The 15,597-nt window shown below is 42.8% G+C and overlaps 1 protein-coding gene across 2 annotated transcripts in view; it reads right to left on the minus strand.

Annotated features, from left to right (window-relative positions):
* Nucleotides 1-15,597, minus strand: part of PAH (phenylalanine hydroxylase) — a 38,527-nt gene that overhangs the window by 6,833 nt on the left and 16,097 nt on the right. For both annotated transcript variants that reach the window (XM_018080598.2, XM_018080599.2), the window contains exons 4-11: nt 10,468-10,556; nt 8,267-8,334; nt 5,294-5,490; nt 4,783-4,918; nt 3,427-3,496; nt 1,740-1,796; nt 645-740; nt 181-314 (exon numbers count right to left, since the gene is read on the minus strand). In XM_018080598.2, the coding sequence (XP_017936087.2) occupies nt 181-314; nt 645-740; nt 1,740-1,796; nt 3,427-3,496; nt 4,783-4,918; nt 5,294-5,490; nt 8,267-8,334; nt 10,468-10,556 (847 nt within the window). The remainder of the gene's footprint in view (nt 1-180; nt 315-644; nt 741-1,739; nt 1,797-3,426; nt 3,497-4,782; nt 4,919-5,293; nt 5,491-8,266; nt 8,335-10,467; nt 10,557-15,597) is intronic.

Genomic DNA, 15,597 nt, shown 5'->3' on the forward strand with positions numbered 1-15,597 from the left:
ACCGCTCATATTTGCCCAAGATTCTGAAGATACCAACTGATTAGCCTCTTTAAGCTTTGCACCATCTTTTTCTAATGCCTCTTGAAACATCATTGTCAACCCAAGATCCATTATGGCAATGGGATGCACTGTATTTGCAATGGACGAGAAATGGGATCTTCTCTGGAATGACTGGCTTACCTTAGCTTTTCTTTTGCATCTTTAAAACTTTCAGCAACATAGTAGATAGGCTGGAACTCAGTAACAGGGTACTTCTGCACAGAAGTCTTCTCCAGGACTAGGGGCTGAATCTCAGGTTCACTTGATAAACAATACTATGAACAAAAAGATAAGAAATTTATTTCTGTTTAAAAGCGTTTAAATGTGCTGTGAAAGAAATATAGACCCACTGAACACCATCCCACCTCAGCCAGGAAAGAGTTGCTTCTGTGGTATACAATGATAATGCCACCCACTAGGAAAGAAACAGGTATGAGTTCCTTGTGTTTGCATACACCTACACACTTATCAGAGCTCTTCAATGAAGTGTGACATTTCATGCTATTTCTATGCACAAAATATGAAGCAAAAATAAAGATCTGAAGATATTTAGAAGAGAAATTTTAGTGATTATAAACATATTTGGAATGTTTTCTAGAACCCACCTGAAGCTCCCCAAATGAAGACAGCAGCCCTGCACCATATGCCTTCAGTGAATCACCTTCCTTACACAGTCCAAACTCCACCGTAAACCAATAAACCTAGCAAGAAAATTAGACAGAAATTATGATTCCTTGATCAAAACCGGTATGTCTAAATGAATACATTTGGAGTTTGAATTTCTATTTAAAATGTTGTCATGTGTCAAATTCAAATGTATAAATGCAACAAATGTCCCCTCAGACTGAAATTCTTCTCTAGCACAGAGCTAGACTCCATGTGCCTGAGAAGCAGTTCAGTTCCCTGACAAACACAGTTGTGTTTTACTGTGTTTGTCTTTGTCAGCAGAGGCAATGAAATTAGAGCAATAAAGCTTTACTTTGACTGGTCAACCCAGTAAAAGTTTCAACCTTAGTTTATAAAAGTTTGTGTCCTGCTTCACACAGAAGACATCTAACTGCAGCAACAAGAGGATGAGCAGGTTGTTAGTGCAATAGTGAAGGAAGATGGTGTATGGCCTAGTCTGACTCCTTGGTCTGTCATTTTGAAGGGATACCTGCCCTGGCTCCAAAGAACTACTTCATCTATCAGAAGCATCAAAGCTGTGCAATGCTTTGCCCAGGTGGGTTTGCACTGGTGACACTAATCTCACAGGAATACCCTTGCTTTTATTTGAACTTCACAACTCTGGGTCTCAGTAGTCTCAGAGTAGCATTCAGGTGAGTGACATTGACTGCAGAGGACATTATCTGCCTGGCAGAGTGGAAGGGAAGAGATGCTTGCAGTTAGAACAGCTACTGAAGCTGCCTCCTGAAATTTCCTGTGGGGATGTAGTAACATACCATCTTTTCTTGCCCAATATGTTTGTGCTGGAGGAAATCTTGTCTGGGCTTCTGTGTTTAATCACAACTGTCACTTTGAATAAGGGGTGCCAAAGCTATTTTCCTTTAATGCAACTGTTTCAGGGTGGGGTTTTCCAATCATGGTCTTCACTCTGTTCTCATTCAACTCTATGGGAGTTCTATCAGTGACTTCAGTGGCAGCAGAATTAAGACAACACAGGGCGCTTTGGAAAATTGAGCCCTCATTTATTAAATTACCGTAGCAAGTTTCTCGATGAAATCATCTGGAGCTCCCAGAGATGCCAGTCCAATTTCCTGTAACAATAAACCATTATTCTTCAAGCTGTTTATTGCAAACATTCTTCCTGTCCCATATTATGTAATTGCTCACATTTTAAATGTTACCATTGCTTACTACCACACACAAATGTTTACAGGACATGTTCCTATCATGCAAGATCAATTTTAAAACAGAAATCTCTCCAAAAACGAACAAAGGGTCTTGTCCAAATGTCATTTACAAGGCATGATCCTTTGTGCCTGGTACAAAGCTCATTGAGGTCAAATAACATTTTATTCTTGCTTTGACAGGCTTTTGATCAAATCTAAAATGCACATCTGAGAGAATGATAGGGACAAAAGGAGGTAAATCAATCACACCCACACGCCTTATATATTCCTCTCTGTTTTGATGGGCAGTGATTAAAGGACTTTTCCTGGAGCCTTGAATGAGCTATTTTGTCTGAATGACAGGGCATGATTTGAAAGAGCTTATTCATACCTTGGGAAATAATGGAGACTTTTCCAGGAGGCATGTAATAGTCAGATTCAGAAGGCAGACACACAAGACTATATATGACCAGGTTCCTTTCTCTATTTTATCTAGTGAGGACTGCACAGTGCAAAATCAGAGGGCCTCCCACACACACTCCAAAGACATTGGAGCAACTGTCACCATGTCAAATCCTAGTAAGCCAAGATATAAGATGACTTGTCTTGAAGGAAACCCCAGTTCTGGAAAAGGGAAGAACCCGTAGGCAATACTGAGAACTTACTAACTAGACCAAAGCAACTTCCTCTTCTCAGATGTTACATGAAGTCCATTTTCTCTTCCTTCCTGCCTTCCTGCCTGCCTTCCTGCCTTCCTTTCTGCCTTCCTTCCTCATTCCTGCCTTCCTTCCACCTTTCTGCCTTCCTGCATTCCTTCCTGTCTTCCTTCCTGCTTACCTTCCTTCCTTCCTGCCTCCCTCCCTCCCCCCTCCCTCCCTTCCTTCCTCTATACTCCATACTTCTTTCTTTCTTTTTCTTTTTCTTTCTTTCTTTTTTTCACTTTTTCTCTTTCTCTCTTTTCCTCTTTCTCTCTGCCATTCTGCCTTTCTATGTTTGTGTTTTTTCATGTTTTCTGGTAAGAGGCAGGCAAAAATTTACTCCATCAAGGTTTGGCTTCTTTTCCAGAGACATTAACACTACCAAAAGAAAGCTCCTCTCCAGCCTTCTCCCATGCTTACAGCTGGGACAATTCCTCACTTTACTCAGCCTTCTATGTGGCTTCAACAGAAAACAAAACAAACAAAAAATCCCCACTTTCCCTAATATTTGAAGATCATGGTGGGATAATAATTCATCTGACTCAAGAGCTATTTTGCTCAAAAGTAACTTTCCTTTGCTCAAAGTAACTTTGCTCAGAAGGATCAACATTTGCAAAAAGGTTTTCAGAAGATGGCTTCACAAAGGGGTTGCCTGTAAAAAAACAACTCACACAAGACGATATTTGGAGTTGATTTCACCTAAGTTTGGAGCAATAAATAAATAATCTCAGACACTCTTAAACAGTATGCTTAAAGGTGAATCCACACCATCCTTCATAGCTCTTGGATCATCCTCTGAATTACCTAGTCGTTCGTGTGTTCAATCATACAAATAATATAACCACTGAGCAACTTACCTGGGAAAACTGAGCAAAACTGGGGTCAGCAAAAAGAGGCACATGTCCTAGCAGCTCGTGACAAATATCACTGCAGGAAAAGATGACATCTGAATTACTGTGATACAGAAAAAGTCCAGCAATGCTGGATGAACGCCCTAGAGCCAGCACATAGGCAAGAGCGTAGTGCATTTGCTCCTGCAAGAAAATATCGCTCCCAGGAAAACATTTTGCTCTAAGATTATTCTCATGATGGAAATACGTGCAAACTCCAGGATTTTCAGTGCTTTTATCATCATACATCACTCAGCAGAAGGATGATACACTATTTGTTTTTCCTTATGGAAGAAAACCGTCCATTTAACTGCCCACCCAGTTCAAGAAAGCCCAGAAAGATATCGCCCCACCAAAGAGAACATAGATGTTTCAGTCTCAAGGACAAAAAACATTTTTAGATGGAGCTCAGGCAACTAAGACAATTCACCGTAATGTCAACATGTACCTCAAGAGCTCAACTCCAGTCCCTGTTCAGGCCCATAGCCTCCCACTGAGAGGTGAAAGCTACACATGATGAAATAGGTAGGATTATTTCATCACTAGTTGAAGTTGGCAGCTGGACAGGCAAATCTCTCACCGAAGGACTGTTAGATTTTTCAAATACAGAGAAGTGATTTGGTGAGATGGAAAAGGGAGAGGCATAAGATGCTCTCAAGAAGGCCAGGACTGTGGAAAACATTTCAGCCTGGCTTTGTGCAGGATGAGAATAGGGTGAGCAAACGCAGGAAGTAAAATCAGAAGAATGAAACTAGAATAAAGGTAGGGAGAAGAGGTTGTGGGAAGTAAGGAGAAAAGAAACAGTAAGTGAGGTGAGGAAGAATTGCAACAATATGAAGCAGAATGAGAAAACTGTTTTGAAAATGGCAAGTGGAAAAGGACAATGGACAGGGACAGAGAGAAACATTCCAACATAAAACTGAAAAAGTGATGGTTCGGTGGTCTGGGCTTCCCCTATCTTGCTGCCAGAACCTTGCTTGCAACATGTTGAGTCATTCCTGCACTAGATTTCACACCACTATTTGGGTGTTAATAGCTAAGCTGTGTTAGTACACTGTTCTCTTGCATCCCAGCCACCAGAGAAGCATGCCTTCAGTAGCAAAACCATCTCATTTGCCCCAGAAGAACTTGCAGAAGAGGATGAAAATTGTTAAAAAGACTAGAAATGTTCTGGAAAAGTTTTCAGAAGAGTAGTAACTTGGCTGCTCTCCATTAGCTCTGTTCCCAGGAGTGCTCCCGATTCCCACATGGTTATTATCGGTTGGACTGACCCTGCTGTTAGTCTGCTGCAACTTTACACACTTTTTGTGCCAAAGTACTTACGGCTCTGGTGTGTACATGGGTTTGGACGCATGGCGAATATACTGCGTGGAGTGGAATACTCGAAATGCCAGCCCAGCCAAGAAATCCCGAGAGGACAGTAAGCCTGCAACAGGACGCAGGCGAAATCCAGTGCAGCCTGAAGGGAAAAAACATGGAATCTTAAAAACAGCTAATGTGTTCAATTTATCCATATCCAGACTTCTTGCAGTGGAAGTTTGTTAATTGTTTTGGGGTTGGTTTGGTTTTTTTTTTTTCTCTCTCTATGTTAAACAGAGTTTAATTGTGAAAGAGCAGGGAATTTGTTACTCATATATTCCACCAGCACGGCATCTGAACATCTGTCCAACTGTACCCCCGGAAGCATTAGAGAGGGATATGGGACACAGGTTAAGTCATACCATAGGGAGTCTATGGTAAAGCAGGGACTGTGTTTACATCTCTGGAAGCATCACCCCCACTGATAGCTGAGGCCTTTAATTTCATCTGGTTCTTTTAGGTGCTTCAAACTTACTCTGCAAGAAGTTTGAAACATCTTCAAGCTGGGGAATATTGTCCTCTTGGTAGCCACAGTACTTCTCCAGCAGTGGGAACACATGGTTGTGTTCGTAACAAGCATGAGTTGGATAGAGACTCTTCAGCTCCTTGAAGACAGTGCCCCACGTTTTCTTTTCTTCTTCCGTATAGATGACACGAGGAATAGGTTGGCCACTAGAAAGAAAATGGTACCCTCCGTAGCAGCGACACAGAAGATGTCATATGCCACCAGCACCCCACTCTTTCTCCTTTAACACTTGCTATTTTCAAAACAGTTTTCGTATTCTGCTTCATATTGCAGGTTTACTTGGGCTGACCAGGAGCTCCTGGTGCAGGAGGGAAGATGCCTTTGGTCTGACATGCAGATGCAAAAGGAGCCTTACTTGTCCCTAGGCACTGGCTGGAAAGGGCTCTACTGACCTTGCCTGAGATATTGGCCATTAGACAGCTCCTTGCATTATTGTATTAAAAATAAATCAGTGCTTATTTGTTTTATCAAGATGTTCTTCTTTTTTGCATTTCTAGATATGAAGTAGCTGCTTTATTTCTTGCTCTAATGTGCGTTATATTAATTGTTTTTGTAACAACAGGGAAACCATCAGCTTAATAAAACTCTGTTGGAGTGGCAGAGAAATTCTGATCTGTACTTTGTGCTGTAACAGATGCAGAGTCCAGCCAATTTGACTTTTTATAATTGTAATGAGCAATTTTGAGTCAAATCCCCCCCTCAGGCCTCCATGTGCTTAGCTCATGCTGAAGCTAACAGGAATCATACAATCACAAGTAATGCAGTCTGGCCTCCTGTGAATAGCCAATTCCTCAGCAATAATGTTAGGGCCATAGGTGAATCCAGCAGCTTTGAAAAATCAAAGGGTTTTAAGTAACTTAATAGGGTTAACATCACTGCTGGAATAATGCTGGAGTTTTCCAAGCCCCAGAGACCCATTGTTAAACTCTTGATGACACCCTACAATCTCCTACTCCCTCATTTTTTTTTCTTGAGCCTCAGGGCAGCTCCTCTGGAGTACCATCATTTTCTGACTCTCTGTATCAGCCCTCCTTGATCTGTGGAGCTTTAAACATCCTGTTGAATTATGAGGATTTCTGGGGGATTGTTGTTCCTATAGCACTCCCAAGTAATCCTCAAACACCTTCAAGGGTTATTTCAATTTCAATTAATTTCAATTAAAAAATTTTAGGATAGGTGGGGCTGGAGGCAAATGAAGGCAGAAGGAAGAGGCAAGCTAAAAGCAAAGAAAAGAGAAGTCAGGAAAATTAGGCATTCAACAAAAACAATGGGTAAATCTATCAGGAGAGGAGGCAGAGAGCAAAGGAAAAGTAGAGGCAAACATAATAAAGAAAGAGGATAAAATAGGTGCAAAAAAGGGATACAGAAAAGAACAGAATTGAAGACGGGAAGAAGAGTACAAGACAAGCAACCGCTGACCCATCTCACCTTTGCAACCGGGTAGCACCTTCGCAAGCTAAGCACATTTGCCTTTTCATATACTTCCCATGAAGTCTAAAAACTTTGGTTGTGCCTCTCCTCCTGCCTGCTTCTCTGTATCTCTGTCCCCCTATGCTGGAGACAACCTCCGACCTCTCCTCCCCACTGCAGAGCCTGAAAGGTATGTTGTGGTGCAGCACCCAAGACAAAGACATCACAGATCCATCTGTGCCTTCCTGAATTAACACACAAAGTCACAAAAACCACATACCTTCTTTCCATGAGCCCCAGAAGCCCAGACATGGGCTTTGACACCCTATTTACTGAAGACCTAATTGGAAAGTCTGAGAACTTCACATAAAAGGTTCATTTGGGACTTAAGTCTAGGTCTATACAGGTTCTGTTTCCAAAGTAACTGAAGATCTGGATGACAGACTAAATATTAATAAGTTACATCTTGGAACATACTGGTTTAGTTCAAATCTTGGAGGGAGGCGTGGTTAACTTTTTTGCTTTATTTCAGTGTACAATTTGGTGAAAGCCTACAAACTGGAGAATAGAATTTGCTGTCTACTGTGCAAGAAAGGTACATCTTTTGTGAGATATCTATCAGCACACATTAGAACCATTTATATCTGGACACAGTGTCTTATTCAAATTTCCTAGCTGGGAACTGAGGTCCTGACTTTTTTACTAGATATCTTGTATTTTCCATGAATCACTTCAGTTTTGTCTTTCATTTTGTGATTGGATTTTTAGCTCTTTTGCTTAGGGGCTATCTTTTCATCCTGTGCAAAGTGGAGCCCTAAATGTAAAATATAAGTTATTTTTTCTTTGCAACCACAATTTTTACCAGTCCCAGCAAGAATCAGGCCTAGTAATACTAATTTATATGTGCGAGTGGTTCTGGGAATAGAACTTTTTCTCCTCAAGATCTCTTCACTGAAAGCAATCAACCAAGCCTGCTCTAACTGAATTTAACCTGTCCATTCATTTTTCTTGGGAAATGAGAGCCCAAATTGCTGACTGCAGCTGGATCAGACATGATAAAAGTAGGGTGTCAGACACTGGATTAGCATCAGAACCATAAGTTATTCATTATTTTAATAGTGTATGCAGCTCCTGCTTTAATGTTAATGATAGGCACTCCTCTCCCAGCCCTGGTTTAATGGGGAGAATACCAGAAGCACCTTTATTCAATGCTCAGGTCTTTGTAGTAGCAACAGAGTCTGCTGCTCAATTAGATAACAAAGCCAGGGAAGAGGGGTGTTGAGAGAAAGAAGGGAGGTGATGTTCTCTTCTGAACATGTGCCTGGAACAATTTACTTTTGTTTTGTCATGATTTGGGGATAAATACACGAACAGTAAGATTTAAACACATGGCAGAGAAAAGCCAACACCAGGAGGATTCTTATGGAAAAACAGGGATTGCCAGCAGGGTGAGCACCCTAGGAGAGGGCAAGAGATGTGGGTTTGCTTTTTGCCCATGCACTGGGTACTCACTGTCTGTAGTTGTAGGCGATATCTGCAAACTCCTTCCTCCGGGCCCGGTACACGGGATCTTTGAACCCCTGAAGAGAAACAGGGACGGTCAATCCATGTGTAAGTGCAAATGGTGAACAGCCTTCCTACCACTGAGCACCCTCAGACATGGCTGGTGTAGTCTGGGAAGTGCAGGAAGCGCAGTGGGAAAGCTGCCTCCGTCCTGCCAGGCTCTGCTCACAAAGGGCACCACTCCTTCCCAGTCTGCAGAGCCACCAGAGCAGCCATTCAGTCACAGTCTCACAGCACCTCTCGCCCCACAGGTCCTTTCATTCTCCCATATCTGCTTGCTACAAAATAGGGAAACATGCTCCTTTACAGCAACAACAAGGCGTTCCCAGCAAGAGCAATACACAGAATTAACAGCACTCAGATAACCATGCCCCTCCGGTTTCTCTTGAAGCTTGTTGCTGTTCCTGGCACAGCTGGGTTGCTCCAGAGGAGCAGAATCAAAACACACTAGAAACACATTCATCAACTCAATCAGATTTTTAGGCAGATTTTCAGCATGAACCACACTTAAAAGTGTTCATTTTCAAACTGCTAGAGGAACAGTAGGCACTTAGCAGGCCAAAAAGCCCTATTTGTACTTCAAATTCAATCATTTGAAGGGAACTGATGACTACAAAGAATGTCTAATAGACCTTGTGGTTGGGAGCTTGACCTTTGCAACTAATTACCAATAAAACCAAGGATAAGAAATAAAACCTCTAAATCTTCATCTAGGATAACCATTCTCCTACCCCAGTGTGCCTGCTTTTTAGACTAAAAGTTCCTCAGTGCTAGGAGTTCCTTCAGCACTTGGAGTATAGAAACATCCTCCCACACTAGGATGCACTTCCACAGGGCAAATGGGAACAGCTCACTGGGCACCGTGGTCGTTCATAAATGCGTCTCTTAGTGGGGAACAGCACAACTGGACTGAGAGGCCATGAAACACAACCAAGTACAGAAGACGGCTGAAGCAGAGTGTAAATCTCAGAGTGTGAATCAAGAAGAGGCAGCCAATGGCCAAGATTAACCTTTCACAGAGATCACTGTGATTAAATACCATATATCACTTTAACTACTAAAAACACAGGCTTCTTTAATTTCTCTCCTGCACTCTGTGGACTGTCACACCTATTTACCCCAGCAGCTGGCTTTCTTTTTTAAGTGCTCACCAACGAATTCTAGGAACTGGAGGAAAGATGCTTCATTCCTTTTAATATATTTTTCTTTTTTCAAATACAGTCTTGGTCTATTCCCACATGACACACAAGGGGGCCATTGGCTCAGTGTACCTCCTTTTATTCTGCCTTTCATATGACCACACTGAACATCATGAATCATTGTACATGGTACATAACACATCTTGAATTAAGCAATAGGTAGTGAATGACTAATCACTCCATCTCAATAAAACTAATAGCAGCAATTTTTGTTGCACTGCATGTAATTTATTTATAATCACCCTATCTCAATTAAACTAATAGCAGCAATTTCTGGTGCACTGCATGGAAGTCAGTGTGTTTTGACAATGAAAACAAGTTGTTGTTTGCTTGGAGAGGGAACAGAGGCAGAAAATATTCTTGTATCTGAAAAAACTGAAAAACCACAAAACAAATCTTTTTATCAGCTAAGTCAATGAACAAAACTTTCCGATGCTACCATTTAAACCACAAACTTTTTGAACCAAGAACCTTTTCTTTTGTTGTGTCTTACTAAAGAAGTACCACATCATATTTAACAACTGCATAACAAGACACTAAGCTAAATCACGTGTATGTAATCAAGGATGAAAAACCAGTCTTCCCATCTCTGGGCTATGATACGTTGTTTCTTAAATTTTTCTTGTTTGTGATGCACGAAATGAGTCTGAAGTGACCACACCAGACTCATCTGGGAAAACTAGATGTACCCTTCTGGTGGCCCTGTGCTCTGATGACCACTGATGACTTTTAAGGTCTCCTGGTATTTGCTCAATTAAAGCAACCTTTTGTTTGATTTACTTCATAATCAGGGATTAGGCTGATTCTAACCCTAGAAATGTGGTACCACCCTTGTCCTGTACCATGTGAGACTTAGTCTACTAGATCTGTAGTAAAGCAGAGCAAATGTAAATGAGAGAAATATCTGTCCCAATAACTAGGAAAAAAAACTTAAAAAAATAAAACTCTTACAGGATGATCAGCATCCAGTTCTGCTCCATAGCTTAGGATCTGATTGGCAAACCTGTCCAGCTCCTGGATGCTTCTTGGGAACCATGGCACTGAAAAACAAAAATGAAATAGAGACTGGTATGCTTCTTTGTAATTTGGTTTGGGACCATCTTCTGATCTTTCCATTTATTCACCATAAACATAAAGAAATATATGTAAGGGGCTAAATTCTTTGAGCAGCAATCCTTTTTCCTTTAGTAGAAAGCAAGAACAAACTGTGCAAGTTGTCTTGTGGCTGTTTTGCACTGTTGGAAGAATACAGAACATCAAGAGTATCTAAGCCTTGGTGCAGAGCTGGCTTGTAATGTTTATGATTTTCTGTTTATTACTTCTGGTCTCCTGGCTTACCAAAATGCAGGAATTTTTCACAATAGCTAGAATTTTTCCCCCTTTCAAAGGAACAGCAAGAAACCCCACAACAGGTGTACAGAATTATTTGACACTCTAAAAATCTCTTTCTAAGACCCATGTGGTGACCTCTCTTGAACAAGGATTCTGAAATAAAATGATAAATGGCACTGTAATACTCCAAATCAACACTGTATTACTACAGTCATTATACAATAATGCATTCACTTGATTAACCTTGTTGGTCTGTCTTCTATTGCCTTGTAACTCATACACTATACATGCTGCCTGTGGCACAGCCAGCATGTGAAAAGGGACCACATTGACTACACAGAATGTAATGTCCATGGGACCCTCCCCTTAAATAAGAACATAAGGTGAAGGACAAAGAAGAATCACAGGGATTTCCAGATGTGGCGTGTTGAGACAGAGAAAAGAGGAAGTCAAGTGTTTTCATGGCAATTGCAACACCGAAAGGTTCTTTGCACCTCTTAGGTACATAAAGCAGTTATCCCAGGTCCAACCTCCTTCCCAGAGCCAGGAGTGCATTCACCCAGTGGTCTAGGCAGACCCCTGACACATATCCCCTTAAGAGAAAGAGGTTCATCACATGTGCAGTGGCTCTACCAGGTTGCAACCCTCTCTTCCTTCTCCTCCAAGATGATCCAGTTGCATATCAAGCCAGGCCACCACTGGGCCTGGCCACCCCATCCCTCTGCAACGCTGAGCCAGGAGAGTTCAGTGGAGGGAGCACAGTAACTGTGGGCCCTTGCCCAGTCATTGCTTTGGGAAGTGCATCAGTAGTATCACTACTAGGTAGCGCTGGCGACTGGGCATATCTTGGGAGCTGCCAGCTCTGCTGTGTTCAGCTTGCTTGGGTCTCCCTTCTGTTGCCTCATTCTTACATTTTTGGCCCTCTGATCCGAGCTGCCTGCATCTTTGCCCTTTCCTTCTGTCCAAGTCAGAGTCAGTTGTCAAGCCTGAATTTCATAGACTATGGCGAACTTCTCACAAATACAATTAGTTGTTCTTTGAGCCCAAATACACATCTGTCTCCAGGAAACTCTGCAGCACTTAGGTCTATCATTTCTTTACATGTGACATGAAAAATTACTACCTTTTTTTTTTTTAACTTGATTATTTCAAGTGTTGTTAATTTGATCCTGCATATAAGCATTATTAATTGTCATTCACCTTTTCCAGGCCCCTAGGAATTTATATCTCTCTGTCAGATCCTCCATCTACTTTCCGTTTTCCTGGCTTTTCCTGTGTATTTTAGGCACAGAAACCATGGGCTATCTCATGCAGTCTCATCACTTCCCTCTGCACCATTTCCAGTTCTATTTTTTCTGTGAAAAGGGCACAAGACCTCCATCTGAGGATGTACACCATGCTCAGGCCATGGAATCATGTCCCACATGCTCCCCACACTGAGTACAAGTCAGCAACACATATTTAAAGTCTAACATGACCCAAAGATCCTCTGATCCAAGACAAGGGGCAGACTCTATCAATAAAATTTTTGCAATTAATTTAGTGACTTTCTTGCACAAATAGGCCTTGCTTGCTCAGCCAGAGCTTGGAAAACAGCTCATTCCCTTCTGTGGCTCTTTGCTTAGCTGGGAGCACTGTCACTCAGGATACCTCCCCATCTTATTTGGTATGTTGTGCCAAGTGAACCTGATCCCCAGCCAGCTGCTGCTGAATCAGTTCCCTGCAGTGACTTGCTGATGGGGCTCATCCCAGACCTGATGGACCACCTATGGGATAAGAGGATCTCTCTGTCTCCAGGACTATTCAGTCGTGATTTCTGCTGAGCCCAACAGTGTGGAGGGCACTTGTGGCACTGGGTTTCTACAAGTCACCTGTCCAGAGGCGCCGGAGCAGCAACAGCATTTACAGGTCACACTTTGGCTCAGCCCCATGCAGAGTGCCCACTGCCCCTGACCTACTGTCCCAGGGCCAGCCCGGCTCCATGAGCTCTCCCACCTGGGAGCCTTCATATGTGTTTCAGGCTGGCCACGAAAAACAGGCAGCTGGTGGCTGCTGGCCAGGAAGATCCTGGGCTGCCTGAGCTCCCCGGGCTGCGGAGACCCATCACGGTGCTCAGCGGTGCTCCAGCTCTGCTTTCCCTTCTCCCGCTCAGCAGAAGTGGGATTTGGTCCACTCTCTCCAAGATGCACCCTTCTGCTTTACCCTAAAAACCAGACCTGAACAAGTCACTAGATGGCAGCAGCAGACTCAGGAAGATCTTCCCCACATACGTTTCTTTGCTGCTGGATGCGCGGCTATTTCTCTTAGTTGCTCAAGAAATACTCTCTCGCCTTGTCGTTAGAAACTTTCCTGCACCTCCAACCCCTTGAGTTAAACTAGTCGGACGGGGGAGTAGAAAAAGGTATGTTTGATCCCTAGAGAGGGGTCAATCCCTAGAGAGGGGTCACTACTTACACCATGTGTAGGGTGAGCACAGGCAGCCATCCTGAGCCTGGTTTTTATGTGGGTTTATCTCCTGGCTCTATCCCTGAGCTTTGTGTGATGGTGGAGGACTCGCTCCACTGTGCTTCAGACTCCCCACTATCAGCTTGGGCTGAGGTACACTGGTAAATGTTTTTAGATTAGGCACTGGGAAAAAAGCTGCCTGGCACTCCCACAGCAAAGGATTTGTCAGTGTTAGAGTGAATGACCACTCTTCTCAGGGACACACCACGAACTGAAGGGTCCAGGCTGTGTAGACAAATTGGTGGGGGCTGAAATCTGCGGTGGCTTTTGGCAGTGATGTCTGCAGGATTTTGCTGGCCTGAATCAGAAAGGTCTCAGGGGCAGGGTTTGAATCATTAAACCTTCAAGTGAAAAAATGAATGTAAAATAGTGGCTTACTTTCATTAAATACACTTTTTTCTCAAGATTGACAAAGTACTTTGTGTGGAGCTTACAATAAACTACAAAAAACTGACTCCAGGTTGATGTGGTATCAGTTCTGGGTATGGAGATGGGTGACTTGTTTTTCACCTACACAGGAGCAACACCTTATCTTCCTGTCGTGCAGCTCCTGCAGGGCAGAAATCTACTGATCCTGTCTACCCAAACACCAGCAGTAGCTAAAAGAAAGCAGCTCTGAGCTTGCAGACCTGGCTGAAAGTGGCAGATTGTGAAAGGGAAATCCCAATGATGTTTAGTGCTACGTGCACCAGCATAACTGATGTTATGTTGGGTCCTGGAAAGCCCTGAGCCTTCTCAGCTCTTATGGAAATCAAAGATTCTGAGCACAGACTCTGGGCAAACACAGCATAAAGTCCACACAGCCCTTGCATCAGGGACCAGGGTGCAAAAGGGCTACTGGGTCTTCTGCCTAGCTGTGGAGTGCCAGGAGACTGTCCCCAGCCCTCCCAGAAACTATTTAAAAGATCAAATCAAATTACCCCCTGGCTGATTCTATCCCATATTTTGTTTGCAACATCCTCCTCCAGCCCATTTGCCAGACTCACTGTCTGTCTGCACAGCGATTAATGAATTGCCAGGGCAAGCTGTTGCAACACTGGGTCTCTGTGAAGGTCTGAGGAGCAAACGTGGGCTGATCAGTAATAAATATTGATTTGTCTGTAAGTGAAACAGCAGCATTTATGGGACCATGCTGGACACCCAAGTGGTGACCAAATTACTGTGGGGTCAAATGCTTAGCAGAATGCTAATAAGCCATTTATATGAGAGGCAGCAAAGCAGGGGCAGAGAGGACTTCTGCAGAACTCCTCCATTTGGACCATTGTGAGGAGGGTCAAAGACAGGTCTATGCAATTTATAGCGGTTCAAGGCCCAGGTTTAGCCCATTTTTAAACAGTCTCAAATGCTTTAGCCAGCCTCGGGGTTTAGCAAACAAGGCCCCTACAGAACCTCAGCTCCCAGCTTGTCTTAGAAATGCAATAAATTGTCTGCATTTCCTTAATGCTGCAACAGAATAATATTTAATTATTTTTATTCATGGGCTCCAAGTGGACTGCAGATAGCCAGCTTGTTTCCAAAAAGAGCCATGAAGAGATGCACTGTGTTTGTACAACAAATCTTTCCATCTGTAGAAAGGGCTTTTGGCCCAGGAACTGCCAACCCTTCTCATCTGAAGCTCTAAAGCTACATTTGGATTTAGAGCATTTTGCTGGCCTGCTCTCAGCTAAAATTACACTGTTGATCCAAATCTGGTATTTGTGACTATTTGAATATGTTGATTATATTTTGCATTTAGTTGAAAGAAAAATAAACCTAAAACCAGTTAAAGTGACCAAAAAAAAAAATAGAAAAAAAAAGGAAAAAGCCATTCATTTATCTCTTGCCCAATAAAGCACACAAACGTGTTTAACACTGAACTATACAGAAGGGGCAGAATACAGAAATTTCCTCTGAGTGTCCACAAAGCAGTGCCCCAAGAATGGTACTGTGTGCTTCCTACAGGAAACAGCAAAATAGGGTTTTTCTTTCTCAAATCATGAGCATGAGAAAAATGAATACTTAGCAGGGAAAGAATGAGAGCGTCTTTAGGCAGCAGTAGAAGAACCAGTCCCATGGGATCCCAGACTGCCTCCAGAAGAAAATATTCCCAGCCTTTACCTGCCCACTGAGAGGAGTGTGGCAATATCCCCATAAACAATATTTCTGAGATTTTGCTCCCTGGGAGCATACTGTTCCCGTTCTGTGCTTTGGGAATATGATTTCACATAAGCATATCCATGGACTATGACCAGATTTGCCAGGAGG

This window comes from Manacus vitellinus, unplaced genomic scaffold, assembly GCF_001715985.3.
Source record: "Manacus vitellinus isolate BGI_N305 unplaced genomic scaffold, ASM171598v3 scaffold_5_pilon, whole genome shotgun sequence".
Taxonomy (NCBI): domain Eukaryota; kingdom Metazoa; phylum Chordata; class Aves; order Passeriformes; family Pipridae; genus Manacus; species Manacus vitellinus.